The sequence below is a fragment of the Rhinoraja longicauda genome, chromosome 27, assembly GCF_053455715.1.
Source record: "Rhinoraja longicauda isolate Sanriku21f chromosome 27, sRhiLon1.1, whole genome shotgun sequence".
Classification (NCBI taxonomy): Eukaryota; Metazoa; Chordata; class Chondrichthyes; order Rajiformes; family Arhynchobatidae; genus Rhinoraja; species Rhinoraja longicauda.
In genome coordinates, this window is record NC_135979.1 from 16,901,830 (window position 1) to 16,929,721 (window position 27,892).

The 27,892-nt window shown below is 40.6% G+C and overlaps 1 protein-coding gene across 11 annotated transcripts in view; it reads right to left on the bottom strand.

Annotated features, from left to right (window-relative positions):
- The window catches only part of macf1a (microtubule actin crosslinking factor 1a), a 419,348-nt gene that overhangs the window by 210,576 nt on the left and 180,880 nt on the right, over nucleotides 1-27,892 (bottom strand). For 7 of the 11 annotated variants that reach the window (XM_078423295.1, XM_078423293.1, XM_078423294.1 and 4 more), the window contains exons 4-7: nucleotides 21,049-21,126; nucleotides 15,242-15,334; nucleotides 5,717-5,883; nucleotides 3,274-3,386 (exon numbers count right to left, since the gene is read on the bottom strand). In XM_078423295.1, the coding sequence (XP_078279421.1) occupies nucleotides 3,274-3,386; nucleotides 5,717-5,883; nucleotides 15,242-15,334; nucleotides 21,049-21,126 (451 nt within the window). Of the gene's footprint in view, nucleotides 1-3,273; nucleotides 3,387-5,716; nucleotides 5,884-9,835; nucleotides 11,115-15,241; nucleotides 15,335-21,048; nucleotides 21,127-27,892 lie in introns of those variants that run through there. The other 4 variants (XM_078423291.1, XM_078423289.1, XM_078423287.1 and 1 more) reach the window with 2 other exon arrangements.

Here is a 27,892-nt window from a genome sequence, read left to right on the forward strand (position 1 = left end):
TCCTGATGGCCTGTGGGAAGAAGCTCCGTCTCATCCTCTCCGTTTTCACAGCGTGACAGCGGAGACGTTTGCCTGACCGTAGCAGCTGGAACAGTCCATTACTGGGGTGGCAGGGGTCCCTCATGATCTTGCTTGCTCTGGATCTGCACCTCCTGATGTATAGGTCCTGCAGGGGGACGAGTGTAGTTCCCATGGTGCGTTCTGCCGAACGCACTACTCTCTGCAGGGCCATCCTGTCCTGGGCAGAGCTGTTCCCAAACCAGACTGTAATGTTGCCGGACAGGATGCTCTCTACAGCCCCAGAGTAGAAGCAATGAAGGATCCTCAGCGACACTCTGAATTTCCTCAGTTGTCTAAGGTGGTAAAGGCGCTGCTTAGCCTTACCCACCAGTGCGGCAATGTGCGTTGCCCACGTCAGATCCTCTGCGATGCGGACTCCCAAGTATTTGAAACTGCTCACCCTATCCACAATAGACCCATTTATCTCGAGTGGCGTGTACGTCCTTGGATGTTTAGCCCTTCTGAAGTCCACAATCAGCTCCTTTGTTTTAGTGACATTCAAGAGGAGGCTATTGTCCTGACACCAGAGTGCCAGATCAGCCACCTCCTCCCGGTAGGCCTTCTCATCGTTGTTGGAGATCCGGCCCACCACCACAGTGTCATCAGCAAACTTGATGATGGAGTTTGAGTTATCACACTTCGCCTTCCCTTATTCCTCCGGAGGATGAGGGGGTGACCTCAGATGTTTTGGAATTATGAGTGTCATAGTTAGTCAGAATGATTTTCCTCATGGCAGGAGAGTCTAGATTTGGCAGGCACCCGTTTAAGGTGCGTGGGAAGCAACTTTAAAAAAACCACGAAGGGTAATTATTCACACAGACGATGCGGAATATTTGGATTGAGCTGCCAGAAGAGGTAGTGGAGGAAGATCCTGCCATCACATTTAAAAGGCATTTGGACGGCTAATCAGATAGGAAAAGTAGTGAAATATGGGCCTAATGCAGGCAAAAGGGATTAGCATCGATAGGCATCATGGCCAGCATGGTTGAAGTAGGCTGTATGTTTCGGAGATACTCAATTTTACCGATTAGATTCATAAAGTGATACAGTGTAGAAACAGGCCCTTTTTCATTTCCTTTTTTTGGCATCCCTCAGGATTAACGATGAATTACTTCCACTTCATTACTGTAGGTTCTGAGTTCACTAATGAGGTCAGTGTGACAACATCGGACTCTTCCACAGATGGGCATGGACATGGGTGACCACGGGCAGGCGGGTGGGCACTTTGTGAGGTGGTATGTTCCTGTTGCTGCTTGTGCTTTTGGACAGGGCTTTTGTGTTATTCTCAGGCGTGGTCTTGAGTTTGTTAATATTACCCTAAACATGGCTTCTCCATTTGGAGCACTCATGGGCCAGAGTTTCCCTGAAATCAATGGGAAAGTTGCTCTTCAAAAGAGGTTCTGAGAACATTTTTGAATTTCTTCCTGTTCCCCAGGCAATCTCTTTCTACCATCAAAGTTGAAATAGTCTGTACTTCTCAGCAGTTTGGTGTCAACATCGCTGATTGAGAGAATTCCAAGACATTGTCAACTCATTCAGCAAAGCAAACAGAGAATGAACTTTACATTTGATAATTATAAGACCAAGTGTCTGCAGCAGTATTCTGTCACCTGACAATAACAGTCCATGTTGAAACGCCAGAAAAGGTGGACCACTTCCCACATCTTGGGAGGCACCTCTTGGCGAAGGCACATCTTGCGGATGAAATTCATTAGTGCCTTGAGAGGCCAACAGAGACTTTAAATGTTTGAGGCAAAGGGTGTTCGAATATCTAGACCTCAAGCTCGGCTTATAAATTATGGTGTATCGCCCAACAGTGATGCCTACACTTCTTTTATGCTCTGACACCTGGGCCAGGTACAGCATGTACGTTGAGAGATACTGGAAAAATACAAACCTTTTCCACGCAAAATATTCAAATTAATTTAAGGTATAGGCAAATCAACATCAGCGGTATCTCCCACTGATTCATCAATGACCTGAACATTGAGGCCCTAATTACTTTCCATATTGCACATGCACGTGCACTTTGCACATGCACTTTGCTCAGCAGTAACCTGTTTGGAATCTGGGTAAAAGCCTTTTCTGAAGACTTCAGTAAATGCAAATACATCTTATCTATTGGAATCCCTTATCTGCTTGACTATATAAATCCTCAAACAATCCAATATATATGTCAAACATAACTTCCTTCTCATAAATCCATGCTGCCATATGTTCGAAAAGTCCCAGAATTGGCAATATTTTAGTTAAGAGGCATTTATCTAATATTCTGATTTTACTTATTTCCAGGGTGTGAATGTCATTATAAAAGAGCACATTTATTGTCCATTCATACATGTCCTAAAAGCAAACAAGTGCTATCACAAAAAAACACCATGGCCATGATCTTTTTTTAAAAGGTAAATACTTACGCACTCTCCATCGATATCACAGTTTTTGAGATTTAATCATTACTGACAATTATATCATTTATAGCCCAATTCTAAGTGACCTTATCATATCATCATATCATATATATACAGCGCGGAAACAGGCCTTTTCGGCCCACCAAGTCCGCGCCGCCCAGTGATCCCCGCACATTAACACTATCCTACACCCACTAGGGACAATTTTTACATTTGCCCAGCCAATTAACCTACAAACCTGTACGTCTTTGGAGTGTGGGAGGAAACCGAAGATCTCGGAGAAAACCCCCGCAGATCACGGGGAGAACGTACAAACTCCTTACAGTGCAGCACCCGTAGTCAGGATCGAACCTGAGTCTCCGGCGCTGCATTCGCTGTAAAGCTTATAAAGGTGGTGATAAGATTCCTTCTTGAATCACTGCAGTTCCACTGGTGAAAGTAGTTATAAAAATGCATCCAGTAGAGTATTCCAGGATTCACAAGTTAGGATTTCCAAGTTAGGATGGTGTATAATCTGGGGGGAAATCTGCAAATAGTTGGGTCCCATGTACCATGTTGCTTTTGTTCCCCCTGGCAGTAGAGATCTCAGGGTTAGGAAGCACTGCTGGAATTCCCCAGGATTGAACACATTGCAGCCAGTGGGCACAGGAGGAAAGAAATGTATACGATGGTGGATGGGATACCAGTCAAGTGGCTGCTTAGTCCTGACTGACTAAGAGCTTCTTGGAACAAACTGATGGATAACAATAATCAGACCCAAATTAAGCAAAGAAAGGACAGAGAGTTCCCTTGTCCAGTGATGTACCTTCTGGATCCAACAGTCTTGTGACACCAAGTGATTCAGCAACGGCAAAAGCTTGCTCCAGATTCTCTTGATTGCTCTGAGTTGAAATTTTCTCCATGTCAATGAGGTCTGGTCTGTAAAAGAAAGTCTCCAATTGACTAACATAATGCACTACCATTTCTTGTATTAAAGATACTAATCCTTTCAATAGTGTATTTTTGTTTTGAGATTTGATGTACTGTATGTTGAAAACTGCATATCAAATCCAAACATTCAGTTGCATGCAGAAAGTTAAAAAAATTTAACCTGGGAATAGAAAATTTGCAAAGTGGGTACATTAATTACTCTTTTTTTTCCTATGCTCCCTTAGTAATTAAAAAAAAAAAGTTATCCAGGTAATAGTGATAATTTGTGTAGGAGGGGATGTGATAATTTGCAGCTTTCCTTTGACATATTTCAAATCACAGACATTCATGATACAGAGGCTGTCATTTCACTCAAAAGCCAACTTGCTGGCTGTAGAAAAATATGCAGCCTAATTCCACTTCCAGCTCTGAGATGAGAGCATTTCATGGACACACATACTGTAAGTGTTTCTCCCTTAACATGCCTTTCTGACAGTGAGCTCCAGGCCCATCTGACCTTCGAGGTTGAAACATTCTCTTTAGAGCTCCTCTTTTTCAGCCAAATACTTCAAATGCATGCGCAGAATTTCCTGACCTCTGAGCTGAGAGAAACACGAGCTTCCTGTCCACCTAGCTTCTTCCCTACAGCCATCAGGCTATTAAACACTACAACCTCAAATAAGCTCTGAACTTCAATAGACTATTGTTTGTTTTTTTGAGTATGTGTGCGTGTGTATATATATATATATATATATATATATATATATATATGTATGTGGATCTATAGATATATATATGTGTGTATGTGTATATATATGTATGTGGATCTATAGATATATATATGTGTGTGTGTGTGTGTACACTTGTGAGTATGTGTATATACACACTGAACTTATTTTCCTCTCTTGTTTATCATATTGTTTACAGTGTACTATGTTTAAATATTCTGTTGTGCTGCAGCAAAGAAGAATTTCATTGTTCTATCTGGGACACATGGCAATAAAACACTCTCAGCTCTTGGCCTTATTTAAATTCCTTTTAATTTTATGCTCCTCAATTGAATCTACAACCCCAATCCTTCCCCATTGCTAGTTTCCCAGTTCTGGAGTAGCCTGCAAATCTATCTCTAATCCAATCATATTCTTGAAATAATGTGGCAATAGAACTGGTGTAAATACTGCCTTAGGTTCTAACCGGATGTTATGCATATGCAGAACATGCAGATTTTAAAATTGTTTTTAAACATTCCAACAGATAAATGCTGGCACAAGAAAACACTTGTTACTTCAAGTGTTCAGAACACCATCTCACGATGACATGAAATGTCATCTACTCTTGTTCTTCAGAGATACTACCTGACCCGCTGATAGTCTAGCACTTTGTGGCTTATTTTTATATGCACCTTATCAACCTTCCCTCTTGCATGATCTCCATTAGCCTACAATGTTGCTCAGTACTTCTACCTCCTCACTATTCCAACATTAGGGTAGACCAGGCCCACTGTTCGCACTCACCTTACTCATTTCCTGTGACCACACCTAACTTTTATAACCACTCAACTATGAACCAGCTGTCAAAGATATTTTTAAAAGTTTAATGCCATTGAAAACCAAACACTTAAAAATCTTTAAACTGCAGTAATTATTTTTGAAGATTAATCGATAAAAAGGATTAGAAATTAGCACAAGTGAGGTAAATCAACACTAAAGCTAAATTTGAAAGCAACATGATATCTGCACTTTATTGAAGATCCACACAGAAGCCTGGCACTTTTCATTAGGGTCCTGTTGTACAGATCAGCTGTAATTTAAATAACTGGTAGAATAAGCACAGGAAGCTCAAGGGGCTAATCCTGACCCCGTTTTTCCAACGAATCTCCGTACTTATTGCATGGCAATTCAAAAAGTTTATTGAAACATATAAGATAATTAGGGGATTGGACACATTAGAGGCAGGAAACATGTTCCCAATGTTGGGGGAGTCCAGAACAAGGGGCCACAGTTTAAGAATAAGGGGTAGGCCATTTAGAACGGAGATGAGGAAGAACTTTTTCAGTCAGAGAGTGGTGAAGGTGTGGAATTCTCTGCCCCAGAAGGCAGTGGAGGCCAGTTCGTTGGATGCTTTCAAGAGAGAGCTGGATAGAGCTCTTAAGGATAGCGGAGTGAGGGGGTATGGGGAGAAGGCAGGAACGGGGTACTGATTGAGAGTGATCAGCCATGATCGTATTGAATGGCAGTGCTGGCTCGAAGGGCTGAATGGCCTACTCCTGCACCTATTGTCTATTGTCTATTGTCTATAACAGCCTTGTTAATTTTGAAGAGCCAATTGTAATATTTCACCTGTATTTATGTATGATAGCATTAAATACTTTTCCATCGCTCCAACTGGAAGTAAAATTGGAACACTTTAACCCAGAATAGCCTTCTGTCAACTTCTGCGACCAAAGTAGCAGCTTTTCTTTAGCAGACATGTCACCAGATTCTCCACCCACATAAATTTCTGAGATCTGCAAAGGAAAATTTGTAAAGGTAAGTATCTCAAATCACTTAAAACAAATATTGCAGACACAAAAGTCTTGCCCACAGTTAAACAATATTAAGAATATACTCATTTTAATGACATTCGAAAAGACAACATTCCAATCAGCATTAATTATTTTGACCAAACCTGCACAAAGTACCAACAACCACTCTTAGTTGTTCCTATCTATCTTTTTGAGGAACAAAATTGTCAAATGAAGTTATTGTCATCATACAAGTTTTACACAGAACTTTACATCTTCAAATTGGCCAAATTTGAACAAAACAAGCAAGGGGAGTTTAATTTCTATGTTAAAGCGATAAACCAAATCATAGCAATTATAATGGTTGTTTTTAAAAAAAATTGGATTCAAAAGTTGGCAATCCAAAGTAAGGAAATTTCTGAAAATTTAGTTGGTTTGTCAAGAAAAGACAAATTAATGGATCAGAACTGTGACGGGAGAAGAATCATTTTGCTTGAATTTTATACAACAAAATGGTGGCATGCCATGATAGTAGTCAGCCTCCTTCCTGCAACCGTGTAAAATGATCAGCATTCTCTTTCCCAGTCTTGTCTGCAGTCGTGAAAATTCCAATATCAAATTGTCATCTATATTTTTAATTCAATTGTTGAAAATGACAATAGATTTCTGTACTTAACATTCTTAGAATCTTCACAATTTTATTGTTGTTAATTGTGAGTGTTGTAGTCCAATAAAATAAGACGCTTTTCCCAAGCACAATGGGAAAAATTGTTACCTAAAAAGTGTTTATAATATTCTCCTCTGTGAAAGTCCAATATTTGAGGATAGAAATAAAATTGGACTTTTACAGAGGAGAATATGTTAGGCAGCATCACAAACTGAACCATAAAAAGATCATCAAGAAGTTAGTTTATAGCACTGCAGAACAGCTGCATTACTCAGAACAACAACTTGCATTGATATATCATAATATAAAACATGGTGCTTCGCAACAGCATCATCAAATGAAAATTAACATTAAACCAGAAGACGCATGCAAAATCCTGGTGAAAGATTCGATGCTTTTTGGAATGTATTAGAAGAAATGTGGAAAAGCAGTGGTCCAGGAATCGAATTCTATAGTTAGCCAGTTAAACGTAGAGTTACACACAAAAAGCTGGAGTAACTCAGTGGGACAGGCCCCATCTCTGGAGAGAAGGAATTGGTGACATTTCGGGTTGAAACCTTTCTTCAGACGATTGGTCAGGGGGAAAAGGGGTTGGTTGCACAAATTGGAGCAACTCTGAACCTTGGATGAGTTTGAGGATAAAATAAAAGATAAAAAGTGGAGAAAATATCCTGAAAACCATATTAAATAATATCGAGTGAAATATTTGTGGTAATACGCTAGCTTTGATTTCCTGTGTTCATATTCTGCAAAATCGATCCCAAATACAAATTACAAGCAGCAATTCTACTGTTGAAATTTGAAGTATAATGCATTGTGAGGTAATTTACCAGTTGTCTCTGTTCAGGATCTGTAATCTTGATTTAACTTACCATCTTTATTTAGAATGATTGCTTAAAAGACTTTGTAGGCAGATGCTAAAATTAGATATAGTTCTATCTGGGACATCTGACAATAAAACACTCTTGACTCGCTTGAAAACCTGGTATTTTGTAACAAAATTCTGCACTCTGATATTTTTCTCCACGCTCTACCTGTTGTAGTTGCAAGTGTAGTATTTAATTGTTCCATTTAACACTCAATAATTCACTGGTCTCTCTTGTCTTGCATTTGGCTTGAATGTATCCATGTTTCGCATTATCTGTTTTGAATGGATAGCATACAAACAAAAGCTTTTCTCTGTATCTCGGTTAATGTGACCTAAATCTAAACTACAACACTTAAATACATCAGAGTTCAAATAATTATATCTTCCAGAGTCATCGAGTCATAGAGTGATGCAGTGTGGAAACAGGTCCTTCAGCCCAACTTGCCCACAGTAACATGTCCCAGCTGCATTAGTCCCACCAGCCCGTGTTTGGCCCACATCTCTCCAAACCTGTCCTATCCCAGTATCAAGTCCCATGTGCCATCCAAACAAATCTCGGTTTTTGTTCGTACTAGCAAAATACATTTAATAATGCTAGAGAGCATGTTTGACCAACCATGCTCTGAATTAGTTCCACTGCTGCTCTTTCCCCATTGAAATTATCCCCTTTTCAGTGTTTATCCAATTACCTTCTGTACGTTTGTAATAAATAAGGCAATACACCCCATTAAAAAGCATTGGCTTATCTCCTAATCATTTTCAAATGCCTTAACATAAAAAGGAGCAATATACGATCTTTTACCTCAACATTTACCAGCCTGATCTCTGCAATTCTTCCCCTCCCTCGATTACAAACATTTGTTTCACACCCAACTATACTCAGCAGCTGAACGTCCAGATTAGAGATTGACTCTCCATAAAGACATTTTTCCAGACCCAAATCTGAAGTGTCCAATCTATTATCCTGAGGATATGCTTCCGAAGCTCCAGATTGTCCAGCCAAGAAAATATAGTTGTAACATCAACCTTGTCGTTGCTCTTCTTTGTGACTCCACACCTACCAAAATGGTAAACACTGAGCTGCCTCCTCAGCTTTCAATTCTTTTTGCTGTAGTGATAGACTCACATCTGCCAGTCAACACTCTTTTGCAATCTCTGCACCTTCCTCAGAACTTACTTTCTCACTAGCACTCAGTATAGCTGGTTACATTACAATCAGTCCTTCGAACAAGTGGTCAGTACAAATTGTAAGTAGCGACATCTTAGAAATTATTTATGCAGATTCCTGTTAGTTGTTGCTGACAATCTGAAAACGATCCACTTATTGTTTTCAACTCTGCTCCCCAATCCCATCAACCCTTAAGCTTTATCTTGCTTTATGGTACTGTAATGGAACCAAAGTACATGCGTTGCATGCGCAAAATTAGAAACATGAACTTGATGTACTTGATAGAAGAACGTCCCTGATTACTTGGCATCTTTAACAGCAAAATATCCCAAGGTACTTCACAGCAGCATAATCATACTGTAGGAAACCTAACACTGAGCCAGAAGGGGAGATGTGGACAGTTGTGTATATACACAGCTTGGTCAAAGGGGTCTGTTTTAAAGAAGCTCTAAAGATGTTTAATTTCTTTGAACATTCGCCGTGGGTTTCTGTATAATCGGTCACTTGGTGAAAAATACGAGGGGAGTCCCACAGGCCTCAATGCCCTGAACATTGAAGATCCACTAATGATCTTTTCAAAAGGAGTGTCATTGGGCATCCAAAACACCCACCTTACGATACAAGTTACAAGTTAGGATCCTGGGACTTGACAACCCTATACAAGTTTGGATCCGATACAAGCTAGAATCCTGTACAGGTTAGGATCCTGGAACTTGAATTCCAGTCACATTACACAACAGTGTGAATGGCCACAATGTGGGCTCCATGTGAAAGAACTGAGGAGAAGCAATAAAGATAATTCATTCTATGGGAGTGTCGTCCATTGGAGCTATTAGCAGAATCATCCTTCCTACCAACGCTCTCTGACCCACAAGGAAATAAAAACAGTGGACTTTTCTCTTTCAATAGCTATGGAATGGATAAAATAAACCCTGTTATCTTCAGCTGGCAGTTCAGTAAACAACATGATTCATGGTCACACAAATAAAACTTACTACCGAAAACCCGTCATTTAAAAATAAAACTATAGAGATGATCAAGGGCCAGGTACTAATTAGATCAATTCTTAATTAACAATTTCAAGGAAATGAATGCTGTACCGATGATATTAACTGCACCAAATTATGTGTGTTGGAAAGTAGCAGCTATTTAAAATAAAGCATGGATAATTGAACATTCAAAATGTGTAAGAGAAAATAAGTAAATAATCAAAGTTATGTTTCTTCACAATATCAAGAAAGCTTCCACTAACCATTTCCTGGCTTAGATGCTCAATCTGGCCTAAACTGATATCATCACATTCATTACCGGTGGGAAATCCCAATTCATTTTCTGAAATAGACAGAGTGTCTCCATCCCGGACGGAGGAATCTCTGCTGCTTGTTCTTCCGGATTCACTCTCATTTATTTCGGCAGTCGCTAGATTGCTGCCGTAACCAGAGGAGAACAGAGTGGTACAGGTGTGCGGCTCCACAGTGAAGTCCCTCTTCGTGGGAGACTGTCTGGCAACCTGTGCTTCCTTTTCAAGGGCACCATTTCCCCTGTGCACTGTTGGCTGGCCGCTCTTGGCATCTACACGACCACCGTGTACAGCTTTCAACAACTTGTCGACTCCACCTGCGTTGTCACCCTCCCAGTCAAGCTGCAGGCTCTGTTTGAGAGTCTCACGGGATAACGTGGGACTTTCGATACTAGCTTCTGTATCGTTATAATTAAAGGCAGCGACTCCAGGGGCATTGGGAATGACCTTATTCCTTACTCGAGTATCTCCTTCCAGGCTCTGAGTTGGGCTCGCATCTCCAGACACTGGGGAAATTAAATCTCCTTTCACTTGTGGATCAGAGTGATCTCTCCGTGCTGGGATTTGATTATGTAAAGAGGCGTCCTTTGCAGATGGAATCGCATGTTTGTCAGCTGGTTTGGCTGGGAGCACCTGCTGAGTGCCTTCGCCACTGGCTTTGGCATGTAGATCTATTGATTTCTCTGTTGTAGGAGGAAGGTGTGATGAATGTCTGAGACGTGCCGGTTTGTAGAGGTCCCCCGGTGGGCTGGGAGACCGGGCAGAGTCTCCAGAGAGAGAGGTTACAGCGCTGGGCAGTAGACGCGTCTCTCCTCCCTCCAGCAGCTCTGGTTCACCCCTTCCCCTCTGTCTCCCCTTGCCCTCCGCCTCTCCCCTCTCACCACCATCTCTTTTCCTGTTCCTTCTGAAGCGTTTAAACCTGGTTTTTCTCCGCGGGGCGAGGGGGGTTTGCAGCCCGCCCGCCCCCGCAGCCTCTCGTTGTTTTCGGACGCATCCCAAAGTGGTCCCCATCGTGCGGGCATCAATCAGACTGCGAGCAGCACCAGCCTAAACCACACACGCCGCCTAAACCACAGTCCCACGTGGAAAGTCCCACGTCTGGCCGGGAGAATCACACGCGCCAGTGTCAGCAACAGCAGCAGCTTGTCCGCACGGCCGGCCATGTCCAGGCAGCGTCTCGGTCACATCCTGCCCCGGCCACCACAGCGGTGGGCACACACTCTCTCTCTCCCCCCCCCCCCCCCCCCGCCCCCTGCCGAGGGCCACCGTGACTCTGTGGACAACTGCACGCCTCCACGGAGTACCATCAGCGCACTGGCGCTACGACAAGCAGTGTCCTTCAACTCAACATCTCACCGGCTGCCCAATGATGTCCAATGTCCAATGTCCAAAGGTGTCCAATGCCCAACGATGTCCAATGGCCAATGTCCAATGCTCAATGCCCAATGATGTCCAATGCCCAATGATGTCCAATGCTCAATGATGTCCAATGCCCAATGCCCAACGATGTCCAATGCCCAATGATGTCCAATGCCCAACGATGTCCAATGCCCAATGCTCAATGCCCAACGATGTCCAATGTCCACTGATGTCCAAAGTCCAATCGAAGGTATTTATTCACAAAATGCTGGAGTAACTCAGCAGGTCAGGCAGCATCTCGGGAGAGAAGGAATGGATGACGTTTCGGGTCGAGACCCTTCTTCAGACCAAAGTCCAATGCCCAATGTCCAATGATGTCCAATGCCTAATGATGTCCAATGTTCACGGCGAGACCACCCGGGCATTTACCCACCCGGGGAACAAATACAGACACAACAGACTGTGTGTGGCTCGGCGCACTTGCAGAATCCGTCTGATATTCTGGCAGCAACACGCAAAATCTAAAAATCCTCTCAAGCTGCGACAAACCACGCCCCAGGCAGCGAGGAGTCCGCGCAACGCACTGGCGTCCAGTTCATCTGCGAACTCACTGCTGAGCGATAGATACCGCAGTCTCAGCGCTAGCAGCGGCCGGCTGCGGCACGTCACAGATCAGCTCGGTGAGACTGCAGAACACACGGATCTCCACCGACCCCACCGGGTAAAACAGGACGAGTATGTATTAACGCCGTGGCCGGGATCAGAAATGTACAATACAACATTTAAAACCATTGCTGCGTTGCTAGACGTCTAACACACATACATCGTGCCAGCCCGACTCAAATGGCAACTCATATTAGCATTTTAGCGTGGAGCATATCTTAAATGTTTTAAATAAACGAGTATTACAGGTAGTGCGCTACGCTAGCTATGCCAATAGAATCATCTGTAGATTAATATCGAAGGGAGGAACAAAATGCTGGTGGAGTATCTCGGCGGGTCATCGACATCTCTGGAGAAAAAGGAATAGGTAGGTGTGACATTTCGGGTCGAGACCCTTCTTCAGACTGAGACTCAGGGGAGAGGGAAACTGGAGGTATGAAAAGGCACAGAACAAATCAGAGTCGGCAGCGATCGCCATAGAGCCCACAATATCGCTTGCTTCACTGGTCAAGATTTCAGAGTCCTTGAGCTGGACAATTAATAATCTAGCCTCACAAATAAACGACCTCAACGCCATCTAAGTTGATCATAAAACCTTCTGTTTCAGTACACGTCTGAGAAGCAATTTAAAATACATTGGGTACGGATGGCACTTGAAAATATATTTGATTGGGGCTTGGTTTTGCATTTTACATAACGGTGCATTTTACAAAGGGGGGGGGGGGAGTGGACTTGTGGGGGGGGGGGGGGTGGACTTGGGGGGGATGGGGCTATTTCTACTCTGTATCTCAAAAGTCTAAACCTTCAGGCTCTTGAATGCTACAAACACTAACTAAACTACAAACTTGCACCAGGGACTTGGGGATTTTGTTTTGCACTAATATTGTTTTTCAAAAATGCATTGAACTTTCTTTTGTTTATTGTCTTATGACTACTGTGTTTGTCTACCTGCTATTCTGCTACAAGTAAGAATTTCATTATTCTGTTTCGAAACAATTAAACTCTTTTGTCTCATTGTATAATTTATCCCAGGCTTTGCTTATTGAGAGAAGCTCTTCCTACATTGTCTGTAGATAACAGCACATCCTAGAATTTGCTGTGCACAGAAACAAGTCCTGGAATGGACCCAATGAAATTAAAAAAACAGAGTTTGATTTTTTTTTTTTAAAAGAGGTACTGGTTATAATTTTGGAACCAAAACTGATCAAGTATAGGTTTATGCATAACAAAAATGCTCAAAAACTGTCCTTGTGAACATTTAACCAGTTTCCCCTCTGCAGCAACTGCAAACCCAGCCCCCTCACGCAACTTGAAAAGATTTCAGATATAGAAAGAGATAATCTAGCAAATTATGCCCTTCCATCTTGCAACAACACACACACACTCACAATGGTTGTTAATAGCATGATGGTTTTAGCTCTGAAGAATGCAACTACCATTCTGAAATACATCCCTCAGATTGGCTGTGTTATCAGAACACACACATAACAGGCACTCATTTTAGTATCAAGTACAATTCAACAACACTTGAACTCTGTAGAAACTATGAGACCATCATATTGGAATCCCAGAAAAATCTTTGACAAAAAGCCCAATTTTTTAACCAGTTGTTGAAGCAAAATACACCACAGGCCTCCCAAAAACAATAGTAAGTAACTAAAGCAAAGATTCTAAGCTTATCCCGAGTATTAAAACCACATTAAAACTCAGAATAAGAATGTTTCCAACTTTTCAAAATAAATTTGAAATAATCAATGGATAAGGTGTCAATTTACAATTGATCTCCTAACTGTGGGGCCACAGTTTAAGAATAAGGGGTAGGCCATTTAGAACTGAGATGAAGAAAAACTTTTTCAGTCAGAGTTGTGAATCTCTGCCTCAGAAGGCAGTGGAGGCCAATTCTCTGAATGCATTCAAGAGAGAGCTGGATAGAGCTCTTAAGGATAGCGGAGTCCGGGGGTATGGGGAGAAGGCAGGAACGAGGTACTGATTGAGAATGATCAGCCATGATCACATTGAATGGCGGTGCTGGCTCGATGGGCCGAATGGCCTCCTCCTGCACCTATTGTCTAACTTTGATACCACAATCAGTATTTATCCTCAAAGAGGCATTAAAATGTACAAGTAGGAAATTCTGGCAATAATAGAGATTTTTTTTTTTTTTAAAGGACCACACAGCTAGGAATCAGTCCTTACAAAAATGTTGAAAATATTCTAAACTGTAAAAGGTTGAACAAAATTACATCACACAAGCACAAATATATTTTATACATAGAAATTACAGATAATAAATCCAATAGTTAAACATAATCCACGACAGTATGCTGATAAACAAAGTTTGTGCTTCAGATACATTGAATAGCTAAAAAGACATTTTCAACTATAACACTGACTTTTGACAATAAATGCAGCAGAGCAGCTACTCTCCTCTATCAAATAGCAATGCAACAGTCTGAAGCATAATCATCAATGGCATTCCGTACAATAGCAATCCTTGATTTGACGCACATCTTAGATTTTTGAAGCTTCCTGACATCAACCTAAATCACATCGTCAACCACAATTGCAGGTTGCCTCGTCTACATCACCTGAATATAATGGCCCATCCACAACCAATACCCACATCTACTGACTTGACCTCTTCCTTAGTTCGCTTTGTCCCACTACTGCCACTCTGCTATCAGACTGCTGTCCAACACCGGGTGGCGCTGTACAATGGCTGCCTCGCCAAAAGCCTGCCTCGTCCCTTTCTCTCTTTGTTGTTTTTTAGTCTGTAGTTAAATGTGTTTTAGTGTATCTATTACAATTACAACAATTACTATCACAATTAACATGCAGCGTTCATCAAAATGTAATTTTCTCCACCTAGACAATGAAAATCATGTCAAGCAACCAGCATAAATACCATGCTCTTGCCACCATTTAATGTCCAATAAGCTAATATGAATCAAACTGTTCATAACTGTGCCACTTAAAATGGTTCCAAGATGAATTTACTATCCTGTACTGCCTCAGTAATAAAGCGACCTACTTTTGCATATTTCCCATTTCCATCTTGACCTCAGGCCATCATTCAATGACACTAAATAACCAAAAATGACACGTTCAGATATTTACAGTCAGTTACTGCTATTAATCATTTAGTATTAAATATCATGAACTGAAAATCAGTTTTGGTGAATATTTCAAATTGAGGCTGAGTAAATGATTATGGACTAGACTCTATTGCTTCCATGTAGTTAATGGTTCAACATAGTAATATTATAGTATTTCATTCGTTGTTGGACATAGATTTATAACAAAATAATCCCCCAAAAACAAGTAAAACATCCTTACCTGGAAATGTAGAATTATGGTCCAAATTAAACCAAGAGTTAGCTTGGGATTCCCATCAGTAATATCATCATTTCTAATATTCACTAATTTCACCTGCAAAAGTGAAAACATAATCTGTGCATCAGTTTTCTTTTGAGGCATATGTACACCACTTTTTATCTATGTACTAAAATGGGGAAGGGGAGGGGGAAGGGGGGAGGGGGAAGGGGGGAGGGAAAGGGGGGAAGAGGAAGGGGGGGAAGGGAAAGGGGGGAGGGGAAGGGGTGAAGGGGAGGGGGAGGGGAAGGAAGGGAGGCAGGAGCTGGGGGGGGGGGCAAGGGAGGGGGAGGGAGAGGGGGAGGGAGAGGGGGAGGAGAGGGTGCTGCACCAATGCAGGAGAGATTTGGGCCCAACGGGTCCACTTGGTCTAGAACTTAATAAATTTCAGGTATAATGCATTTTTGAGGTCACTTTCTTAAAATTCATGGTAGACACAAAATGCTGGAGTAACTCAGCGGGTCAGGCAGCATCTTGGGAGAGAAGGAATGGGTGACGTTTAGGGTCGAGACCCTTCTTCAGACTGATTTCAGGGGAGGGGGCGGGACAAAGATAGAATGTAGCAGGAGACAGGAAGACCAGTGGGAGAACTGGGAAAGGGGAGGGGAAAGAGAGGGACAGAGGAACTATCTGAAGTTAGAGAATCTAACTTCATACCTTCATAACTTCATAACTTCATATGAAGTCAATCTTCATACCGTTGAGAAGTAAACTGCCCAAGCGAAATATGAGATGCTTTCCTCCAATTTGCGCTGGGCCTCACTATGACAAATGGAGGAGGCCTATGACAGAAAGGTCAGACTGGGAATGGGAGGGGGTGTTGAAGTGCTGAGCCACCGGGAGATCAGGTTGGTTTAGGCGGACTGAGCGAAGGTGTTGTACAAAACGATTGCCGAGCCTGTATTTGGTCTCACCGATGTCGAGAAGTTGACATTTGGAACAGCGGGTGCAATAGATGAGGTTGGAGGAGGTGCAGGTGAACCTTAAAATTCATAGTTTGCTGAACAAGCAAGAAGCATTGTGACTGGTCAAATCTCAACATGTCTATGAAAACAGAAACCAGAAATTTACTGATTTATTTAGGCACTTGGGACCTTAAACCTTTGGCAGTTCATTCATCCAGCCACACAAACTGAAATTGTGAAATTTATGAAAATGAATATGGCAGCTTCACTCAAGCCACAAAAGTCGATTGGAGTAAGGTTGCTTGAAAGCAAAGGAATGCCCACTTGGTAGGATACTTTTAGAAGTGTCATAATTAGAGTTCAGGTTTGCATCTTCCTGTTGGACTGAAAGGCTGTAGGAGTAAGGAACCCTGGAGGATGAGAGAAATTGAGGCCCTGGTCAGTAAAAAGGAAGCATGGGTCAGGTATAGGCAGCCAAGATCAAGTGGATCCAGGGAGGGGTATAGGGGATTGAGGAGTATTCTTATGAAGGAAATCACAAAGGTGGTGGCATGAAATTGCTCTGGCAGATTAGAATAAGAAGAATCTAAAGAGATTTCTATAGGCACATTTCTGGAAAATGGTAACTGGAGATAGAATGGGCCCTTCAGAAACTAGAGGTCATCCATGTGTGGAGCCGCAGGAGATAGGCAAGGTTGGCTCCAGTGCATATTTCTCCTGAATATACTGCGGAGAAAAACATGAAGACTGGGAAACTTAATGAAGTTAATGGAGATATCCATTAACTTCATTAATGGAGCTACAGTCGAGGTGGTGCTGGATGTCCTACGACATACTAAGGTAGACAAAGTGTCCAGGGCTTGATCAGAAATATCCAAGGACACTGTGGGAAGCGAGGGAAGAAATTCTAGGAATCCTGGCTGAGATATATGTAACATTGTGAGATGCCAGAAGACTGGAGAGTGGGTAATGCTGTGGCTCTATTTACAAAGGGCTGCAAAGGAAAAACCTCTGAACAATAGATAAGTCAGCCTAACATCGGTGGTAGGAAAGCTACCGGACAGGATTCTGAGGGACACAGGATTATTTTGTTTTGGTGCTGCATCTCTAAAGTCTAAATCACTTTAACTTACATAATTTATGATCCTGATTAGTTTAATAGATGGTAAAATCTTACTATGAAACATTAGAGCAAGATATATCCACAAGTATACTACTTGTTGTATTTTGGGAAGTCAAACCAAGGCAGGACCTTCACAGTGGACGGTAGAGCCCTGGGGAATGTTGTAGAGCAGAGGGATACAGGATTATAAATGTGTAGTTCCCTGAAAGTAGTATTGCAGGGAGATAGGATGGTGAAAGTGGCTTATAGCATGCTGACCTTCACCAGTCGGGGAAATGAGTATAAAAGTTAAAACGTTATTGTTACAATGGTACAAGATGTTGGTGAGGCCACACTTGGAGTTTTGTGTTCAGTTTTGGTCACCCTGCAAAAGGAAAGTTGTCATTAAGCTGGAATGAGTGCGGGGAAGATTTATGAGGATATTACCAGGACTCACGGTCCTGAGCTATAGAGCGATGATGTATAGAGCAGGCTAGGACTTTAATCCTGATAACACTTACGGCTGAGGGGTAATCTTATAGAGGTGTATAAAATCATGAGTGGAATAAATAGGGAAAATGTACAGAGTCTTTTTTCCCAGGGTAGGGGAATCAAGAACCAGAAGGGCAGAGATTTAAGGCAAAAGGTTTAATAGGAACCTGAGGGCACCATTTTCCACACATAGGGTGGTGGATACAAGGAACAAGCTGCCAGGTGAAGTAGTTGAAGTAGGTGAAATGACACCATTTAAAAGACATTTGATCAGGTACAGGGATAAGAAACATTTATTGGGATTTGGGCCAAATGTGACCCGCATACTGGGACATCCTGGTTTGCATGGGCAAGTTGGGCTGAAAGGGTCTTGTTTTTGTGCTGTATAACTTTACGACTCTAAGAAGACATTTATATAAGATTATTATTGATCTTTCTTATTTGACAAGTTATGTTAAGTTGGTCATTAGACAAGTAGCCAGTCTTTTCAAAGTCATCTATAATTTATTAACATGTTAGTTCTTTTGGAAATTTGAATGGATATATATTGAGTTTGTTCTAAATATAAAGGCTACTTCATGTGATTGTAAATGATTTGTTTCCATCCAGTTGCTGGAAATTTAATTTTGTTTTCATTTACTGTTATTAAAAATTGCATGCCTAATATTCTATTCTCATCAAAGGTCAGGTATGACCTTGCAGGCTGATGCACTTCTGTAGTAGATCAAAATGAGATAATGTGATCGAGTTTATTAATTTGATTTTTGAGATCTGGACATTGGAGACAAGGCCAGCATGCATTATTTATTTTTAATTGCCTTGGAGAAGATTTTTTGAATCACCATCTTGAACCTTTGGATTTTCTGGCAGAAGCTATTCTCAGTGTCTTTGGGTAAGGAGTTCCAGGATTTAGACACAGCAGCAAGGAAGGAATGGTGTTCCGGGTCAGGATGACGTGAATGTGGAAGTGAATATGCAGGTGGTATTTACATGCACCCAAAGCCTTGTCCTTCTTGAATAGCCACACTTTGCAGTGGCCTGGGGAAGTAAGTGCTGGGTATTTTGTATATGGTATGCACTTCAGCCACTGCATGTTGGAGGAGGAGATGGATTTTTCTGAGACGTTTGACTGGATAACATTCAAGCAGGCTGTTTTATTTTGGATAATGTTGTGCTTCCTGGATCTTAGTTCAATGTTGACTCATCCAGGTAAGTGGAGGTAATTCCATGACACTGCTGACTCAGGCCTTGTAGATGCTGGAGAGTATTTGGGGTGTCAGGTGTCGAGCCACTCACAACAGCGTTTGACCCGCTCTTGCAGCCATAGTTTGCACATAGCTGCTCCACTTTGGTCAACATGATCCTCGTGGATATTGATGATGGGAGCTCAGCAATGACATTGAATGTCAAGGATAGACATTTACACCTCTTTCAGGAAGTGGTCATCGCCCAGGCATGCTTGTAGTAGGAATGTTACTTGGCACTCGTGGCTAATATTTGCCTCTATTTACGAAACATTTAAGAAAGGTCTGGGAACTACAGATCGGCAAGCCTTACATCAGTGGCAGGCAGGGTTTTGAAGAGGATTCTCAGAGACAGGATCGACTAGCATCTACACAGACTGATTGGGGATAGACAGCATGGTTTTCTACGTGAGAAACTGTCTTCCCAATTTGAGAATTTGAGAAGAGATGACCAAGATGATTGATGGAGTTGTTTCAATGACAAATCTAATAGACAAAAATGACAAACTTACATTGGTGGTGCTCAGTGCAGAAAATAAGTTATTCCATTAGTTGGTTTGTGTAGGAGCCATTTACGCTTAATTTAGTTACTGTCATTGTATTATGGCTATGTTAAATATTTCTAGTTTCTGTCTTTTTTGCATGCTTGTGGGTGTGATTTGATATGTAATGGGGAGTGTCTACATCTGGGGAGGCTAGCGTAGCGACAGAGATTGTGGGTCAGTTTAGTCTCGGAGGATGGAGAGAATACAGTTTTTTACCACACTCACAAGGACCACACTCACACCCACACTCACAAGGACCACACTCACCACAACCACAAGGTAACGACTACACGATCTTTACTGTATTGTTTGAAGAAGAAACAGTTGATAAGAACAAAAAAATATGAATTACTCTTTTGATTTGTGCTGCTTTAATAAAGAGCAATTAATCAAGAAACAGCATTTGGAAGATTCGTTTTTGTTATCTCAGAGAGCTATACCTCCATTCCATCCCCGAGCAGTAATGGCTATCAAAGTTGGACTTTGAGAAGGTATAGAAACTGCCATTACAGTTTGTTTGAGCTATGAGCCAGGCTCTGTTTACCGCTAATGTGGTGGTAACAATGATGCTGTGAATGAATATTAGCTGAATGAGGCAGTCAGGCCACCCTGCTGAGAGCAACTGAGAACTAAAAGGGACCTACATGACTCTATGGAGTACTTTTGTAACTTTCTCGGCACCAAAACTGTGACGACTCTTTATGCATTGCATGCAAAAACAAAGAATTTCACTGCACCTAGGTACATGTGACAATAATGTATAATTTAATCATTTACTGTCAGAGGCCATAACTTCATGGTGAGAGGGGCAAAGTTTAGAGGTGTGCAAGACAAGTTTGTTTTTAAACACAGAGAATAATGGGTGCTGGAACAAGCTGCCAGGGGTGGTGGTGTAGGCAATGAAAGGAATCTGAGGCTTCCAGATATAGGCATGGATATGAAGGGAATGGAGAGATATGGATCACCTGCCAGCAGAGGAGATTACTTTAACCTGGAATCCTGTTCATCACAAACATTGTGGGCCAAAGGGCCTGTTCCTTTGCTGTACTATGTTCTGTATGTTCTAACAAGGAGGTTTCTAAATTATGACAGATTAAAACTTTTTAGTTTAGATACAGCATGGAAACAGACCCTTCATCTCACCAAGTCCGCGTGAACTACTCATTATGTATTCACACTAGTTCTTGATTATCTCATTTACACATGCACACCTTACACACTAGGGGCAATTTATGGAGGCTAATTAGCCTACAAACCCACACGTCTTTGGGATGTGATAGGAAACTGGTGCACTGAGAAGAAATCCATGCGGTCACAGGAAGAGCATGCAAACTCCACACGGACAGCACATGAGAAGGGCTGCGAGCAGCAAAATAAAAATCTTATCATTTGTAAATTGTTTAATATGCATTCCAGCTGGGATTTGAATGTACCCCAGGACTGAAAATCTAAGTCTATAATTACTGGGCCTAAAATGACCTACCTGCCGTTGCTTTAAATAGTCAAGTGCAATCTGTACATTTTGCAACCTGTGAAATCGCATGCGTCCTTTCTCACGAGGCTACAAAGAAAAGAGAAAGATTAATGGCACCTTTTAACTTTAACGCAAATTATAAATTTGCTTTGGATTTTGATTAATACAAACCAGAATACTTCCTTTCCGTCAATTTTATCGACCCCGCCACTTACATTATTCAGGTTAATACGTGTTTTGTAACAATTGTCATTATGTGTAGAAGACATCATCACAAAATTGGTCACAGTGTCAGTCTTTTGCTCATCCCAAAATATGTTCAATAAATGTAGCCCTAAGTTTTATTTTAATGGAGTGAGACAGGGTCGGGACTGGAGGGTAGATGAAGCTCCTCAATAGTGAATACACGGCAGCTGTATTATATTGAAAATTAATAATATTACAAAGGAACTCCTCTATCCATATTATTCTCCAATTTTGCCTTGCAATCAGCAGATGGTCATGCTTTTCACCCTGGAGCCCAACTGAGTCATTTAATTCCTTTCACTAGCTTCCAATTCAACCATGGTTTCCTCTCACCCGAGAGCTCCACTACTTTCCAACCCAAAGCTTCAACCACACTTCCTGACAATCAAACTCAAGTCCTGCAATATATTCAGTGGAGGATGCTGAAACAATGCTGACGCGTTGTATTTTCACATGATATCTCTTATCATCAAAGTTGAGTTGTAAACTTGCATTTTAAAGGGTAATACTTAGTGTGGTAAAGAAGACCTCCATCAATTTTCAAATCAAATGATAACAATAGGATGTCAATTATTCTTCAAATAGCATTTTAGAGTTAATATCTCAATTATAATCCTTGTCGTTTTACATAATATGCAGTCAACTAATGACAATAGTTTATAAACCCTCAGTGCCAAATGGATGCCAATAATTAGGAATGTCCCACACTGCCTCACAATATTGGATAATACATATTCCAAATGACACATTTAAAAAAAATATATCAAATGGAATGTAAACTTTTATTTCCTTTTCTGTCTGCAATGTGCACAGACATAAATCCCTCATTCTCTGAAGGATAAACATGCCCTGGGTGTTTGGCTCAAATCACTGTGCTATTTTATTGCAGAGGGGTGGTCAGAATGAAAGTTTGTTGCACTAATTCCCGAGCAGGCTTTGTCCGTGATCTCACTACACTGACCGCGGGGAAAGGTGACCTGGTTATATTGCAACTTTGTCGAGACATTTAATAAAGTGCAAATTGCTTTAAAAATAACAGCAGAAAATAACTTTCAAAATAAAGGAAAAAATATGCAAAATAAAAGTTGCCAGGAGATTCCATTTGATAAAACGGGTCTTTCTTAACTCAATCCCATCCTATGATTTTTCTTATTGGGATTATGTAGAGGGCTCATTGCAATACCAAATTTAATATGTGGAAGTTTAACAATATTTGTCATGCAAAACATCACCTTGTTTGCCTTCCGCAAACCCATTAGCTGCATCTCCAGGCTGAATTTCATGTGCCACTTTTGCACCCATCTACTCGTTCATTGATATCTTTCTGTACCTTACATCAATGAGTATCAAAAGGACAGCAAATGTTTTTAAATAATTCTATTGTAATTAGATAAGACTGAATACCTGGAATCTGGCATACCAAAATTTGCACTGCTAGGCAAAGTAAAGTTTATCTTCACATCATTTTGTATAATGTACAGATTGTCAAACAAAATGTATTATGAAATGTATGAATATACAAGGGTAAGAAGTTTATAAATGGAATTATGACCGACTTGTAACCACTATTTTGGAAATGTACATGTAAAACATTTATCCCAAAACATGGAGTGCAGCAAAATATACATCTTGCCTCAAACACTGGCAATATTTGTTTCATGCCAACTTACCATTTCATTTCTCACAACAGCTTCTGGTTATTAATAAGCAAGTAATTAGGAAGAGAGCGTTCTTTGTTAAAAAGGACATGTGCAATGTTAGTTCACGTCTCAGCAAACACTGGGTTAATAGCATAATTGAAACCAGTGCCAAATTCTCAGGCAGCACACAGAAAAACCTTTTCCTAGTCGTGTTGTTCCCTTCATTGTAACTACCAAGACACGCAGCTGAAAACGTGGTAAACGGTCATCAAATCTTCCATTGATTAGAGTTAAATCAGAGTAAACTTAATGGGAAAAATATTTGGGACTGTTCCTTTTAAACAATGTACTGCACAGTAATTGGACAATCTTATTTTATGTTTAAACAAAATTATCATGATCTGTGATCTACTCTGTGCATGTTATTTAGCCCAGACTATATTTACAATTACATGAATTATTGAAATAATTAGCCCAAAATGCCCTAAACGATAAATGAAGGAACAAAATGAAGGAACGTAATGAAGGAAAGATTAGAATTAGTCGCGCTGTCTTCATGCGTATTGTTGCCACAAGATACTGTATCAATACTGGATAATCCACAGAAATAAATTTATGTAGCTGAATCAATACTAATTTCATGCCAGCCTCAAAACCAACATGTGAAAGGTCTATTACTGTGCATTTCCTCACTATTCAGTGGCTGCATTTAACTGTTTTGGGTTCTGAATTAACATCCATATTAAAATATTAAATATGAATATTAAATAGCAATGGCTATTTCAATTATGCAACAATTGCTTGGGCTCTGTTGTAATACTATACATAATAATATTACTACGGATACACATGGGGTTAAAGTATCAGATTCCAAATTCAAAATATTAATTATGTTATAAGCCTCGAGGCTGTGTTTTAAAGATAGAATCCCTTTATAACAATTTGGATTCACATCTCTGATATCTAATTCCAGCATAGCTACTCTTTCTTCCCCCTTATACTCCATTTAGAGGAGTCATGACTGTGTCAAGATAGATCATCTCCTCTCAGGAACAAAATGGCCACTCTCCTAATAAAAACATGATCACTGGGAATGTGGATGAAGAGCTAGTGGTTCCAGCTACAGCATGAGGCATTGGTGAATCAGTCATGAGAAATGAGGCAAAACCAAGCTAAAATAAAAAAGTATATTTAAATAAAGGCACAAAGTGCTGGAATATCTCAGCAGGTCGGGCAGCATCCGTGGAGAACAAGGATAGGTAACGTTTTGGGTTGGGACCCTTCTTCAGATTCTTACTGCAGAACAAATCCCAGTATTAAGTCAATCTTGTATAAAGATCTGAGTAATCAAAATACGCTCACATTTATTTTTAAAAACGTGGATTAATGAACAATATGGATTACCAAGGAGTGATACAGTATTGATTGCATTGTCTTTTGTGTTTTGTGGCACCTACCCCCTCAACATCATCCGCCTCCTCTTGACTGCGTTCAGAGACGCAGGACGGCGGTCTGGCCAAGCGCAAATTCTTCGTGACAAACTGCTCCTTATGCTAATCACCATGAACCAAACAGAGAATGACAGAAAGGAGGAAATGAAAAAGCAAAGGTGAAATAAAAGCAAAAGATTAAATGAAATGAAAAAAAATCATTCAAAGGCCCTCAGAGATTCCTGTGAGTGAATAGAATCTACCAGCAAATGTTGTTCTCGAGAGGCATTCGAAGTATACAGGGTTAACTTATAATCCAGGGATTTATTTAGATTTGTAATGTTTTATGGTTGGTCCCCAGTGCTTGACAAGAAGAATGCCTCATTCAGTAAATACAGACAAGCTTCAGATACAGATGCTTCTGTTCTGGCCAGTGAAGATAATGCTTTAAGACTGGCAGACATTCATTGAAGACACAATTTTAAGTTTTCCAAGAAACTTCTACCATTTGCACTTGACAAACCCAGAGAGGTTGAGCATTTCAGAATGTCTATGCACCAATATGCTGCAAAAAAAATGTTTTTCATTTTTATCAAATATGTATGCTAGACTTCTAAAGGAATATGTAGATGCATTTAAGTAGTATTAGTGCCCTCATATTATCACAATGAAAAATAGATTACAGTTTTCACTTTTGGAAAGAGAAAAGGAAAAGGCACTTACATGGAGCTTTTTTTTTTAACCTCAGGATATCCTGAAGCATTTGACAACTAGTATATACAATAGATTTGTGAGTAGCACGTAGTAATTTCTGATTTTTAATTTATGCTCAGAGATAGCACAACATAATAGAATATTTGTAAGAAGGAACTGCAGATGCTGGTTTAAACCGAAGATAGACACAAAAGGTTGGAGTAACTCAGCCTTCAGTCTGAAGAAGGGTCTCGACCCGAAACATCACCCATTCCTTCTCTCCAGAGATGCTGCCTGACCCGCTGAGTTACCCCAGCTTTTTGTGTCTATAATAGAATATTTTATTGGTTGGGGAGCACTCTGGAATATCTTGATGTTATGAAAGGCTTTGCACAGATCCAAATGGTTTGTCTTTATTGTAGCAATGCATATAATTTGTATTTATTAAATTGAATATGTACAATTGTTAATTGCTGTAGATGCTGAAAATCTGACAAAACAGAGAATGCTGGAAGCACTCAGGTCAGGCAGCAACTGTGGAAAGAGAAACATAGTTAAGGTTTCAAGTCAAAAATCCTTTGTCAGAGGAAAGAGGATTTAGGAAGAAGTTTCTTAAATCTCCGTTTCAACCTCTCTGGAAGAAATGCAAGAGATCACAGGTAAGAATAAGATAACCTGCAAGGAAATATGAAGCAAATTGACACTCTGGTGTTTATGAGGAGAAAAAGTGATCTAATGGAGATATTTTAAGACCCTGATGAGGCTTGATCGGATAGATGCTACGAAGGATGGTTCCCCTGGAGAGGAATGTGGAATTTGGAGTCACTGTCTCAGTAGAGTCTCCCATTTGCCACTGGGATGAGTCAGTTCTTCTCTATTCCTACCTGGCCTATTGCTGCCTGTGATAGTCAATCCATATGTTAAATTAATTCATGGAGTCCTATGGAACAAGAGGTGACTATTTGGCCCAGCCTGGCCCATGCTGGACATTTAGGTTTCTCATACTTCCCAGTTCATCCAAAGACATTTTAAATGGACCAAAAGTAAACTGTTGGAAGGACTCAGTGGGTGAAGCCGCATGTGTAGAGGCAAAGGGATGATCAATATTCTGGGTCGCGATCCTGCATCTGGATCTCCTTTTAAATGTGATAAACATTTCTGTCTTCATCACCATTTCAAGACTCCAATACTTTCTTCACTAATCTTTTCACCAATTAGTTTAAGTAATCCCTAGTTATCAACCTTTTGCCAAGAGAAATAGGCGTTTTCCTGTTCACGTTGTCTGGGCTTCATATGAATAAACATTTTGCAATCAATTTTCTTAATCTAAATCTGAAGAAAACTAGCATTGACTAATCAATCTGTCTTCATAAATGTTATTCTCCCACTGACATCCATGCAAATATTCTCTGCATCCTCTCTAGTGCAATTACATCTTTCTAGAGAGCAGTGGCCATAACAACACAATACTTCAGTCATTTTGTAACTGCAGTTCTAACATGACGTAGGAAAGTGGGATAACAGAACTAGAGTGAACAACTGATCGAAAGCTGGCGTCGACTCATTAAGCCAAAGAGCCTGTTTCCATGCTGTATCTTTCAATCAAAATATCTCAGCGCTTGTATTCTTAGTTCCAGTCAATAATTATCCCAATGCCTACTTAATCACAACCTACCCATCCTGCCATCTTCTGGGATCCATTTATCTGCACTCCAAATTTCCGCTCCAGTGCTTGTTAATTTACTGTTTACTTTATTAGTTATTTGCATCTCTTGTCCTATGTTCCAGATCAATCTGCCCTTTAAGACTTTATCAAATGTCTTGTTAAAAAAAAAACATGCTACCCATATCAACCCTCACTATTCCATCCTCAAAAAATGTAATTGTGGGTCAGATAAGATCTTCCCTCAATAAGTGCTCCATTAAATCAGTGTCTCTTTAGATGCTAAATTACCCAATATTAATCCAGGTGGTTGGCCAGTAAATGTTTGGTCTATCTTTCCTCCTCCTTTGAAATGTTAGCTTGATTATTTTCCAGTCCTCCATCACAATGACTCTAGTAAAGTGTATTGGAATTTGACAGCAAGTGCCTTAATTATTCCATTCCTTGCTTATTTTAAGAACTGCTCTGTCTTTTGTCCGAGTCTTGTTATTAATTGAGCTTTAAGGATGCAGATCCCCTCAATGTACTTTCTATCCATGCACATTGCTTCCTCCCTTATGTTAATATCTGTATCATCCATTTCTCCATGAAGAGAGATGCAATATTTTCATTTTCATCTGGATCATTATCTTTTCCTCCCAGAATGTCTCTTAATGTCCTGATCCTGATTTATCTCTGAAGACACAAACTGCTGGAGTAACTAAGTGAGTCAGGCAGCGGATGTTTCGGGTTGGGATCCTTCCTCAGACTCCTTATCTACATGAAGCTGTTCCCAGTCCACGTTTGCTAAAACTGGACATCTCAATTTAGAACTCCTACTCAGTCAATCTTTCTTCTTTTCCCTTAAAATGTTAAACTGCATTATTACCAGAGGAGTGCTGGTTTTTATCCATTAGATGTCACCAGTGTGTGTTAACAATTAAATCCTGTTTAGTGTTTTAAGATAAGACTCCAAATGTTCTGAAAACACATTGGATTATCCAGATGGTTTATATCCACTCTCTACCATGTTTTACTCAATCCAAACTAATTTTTGGTTGAATGTCTGAAAACCATTCATTTAAACCATCTCATGATTTTCTAGCACACACCATCAGCAGAAAACACGAGGTGAAACATGATAGTTAAGGTAATGTTTGTTATGAAAAACAGAATTCCTTTTCACTGCAATTTTTAAAATA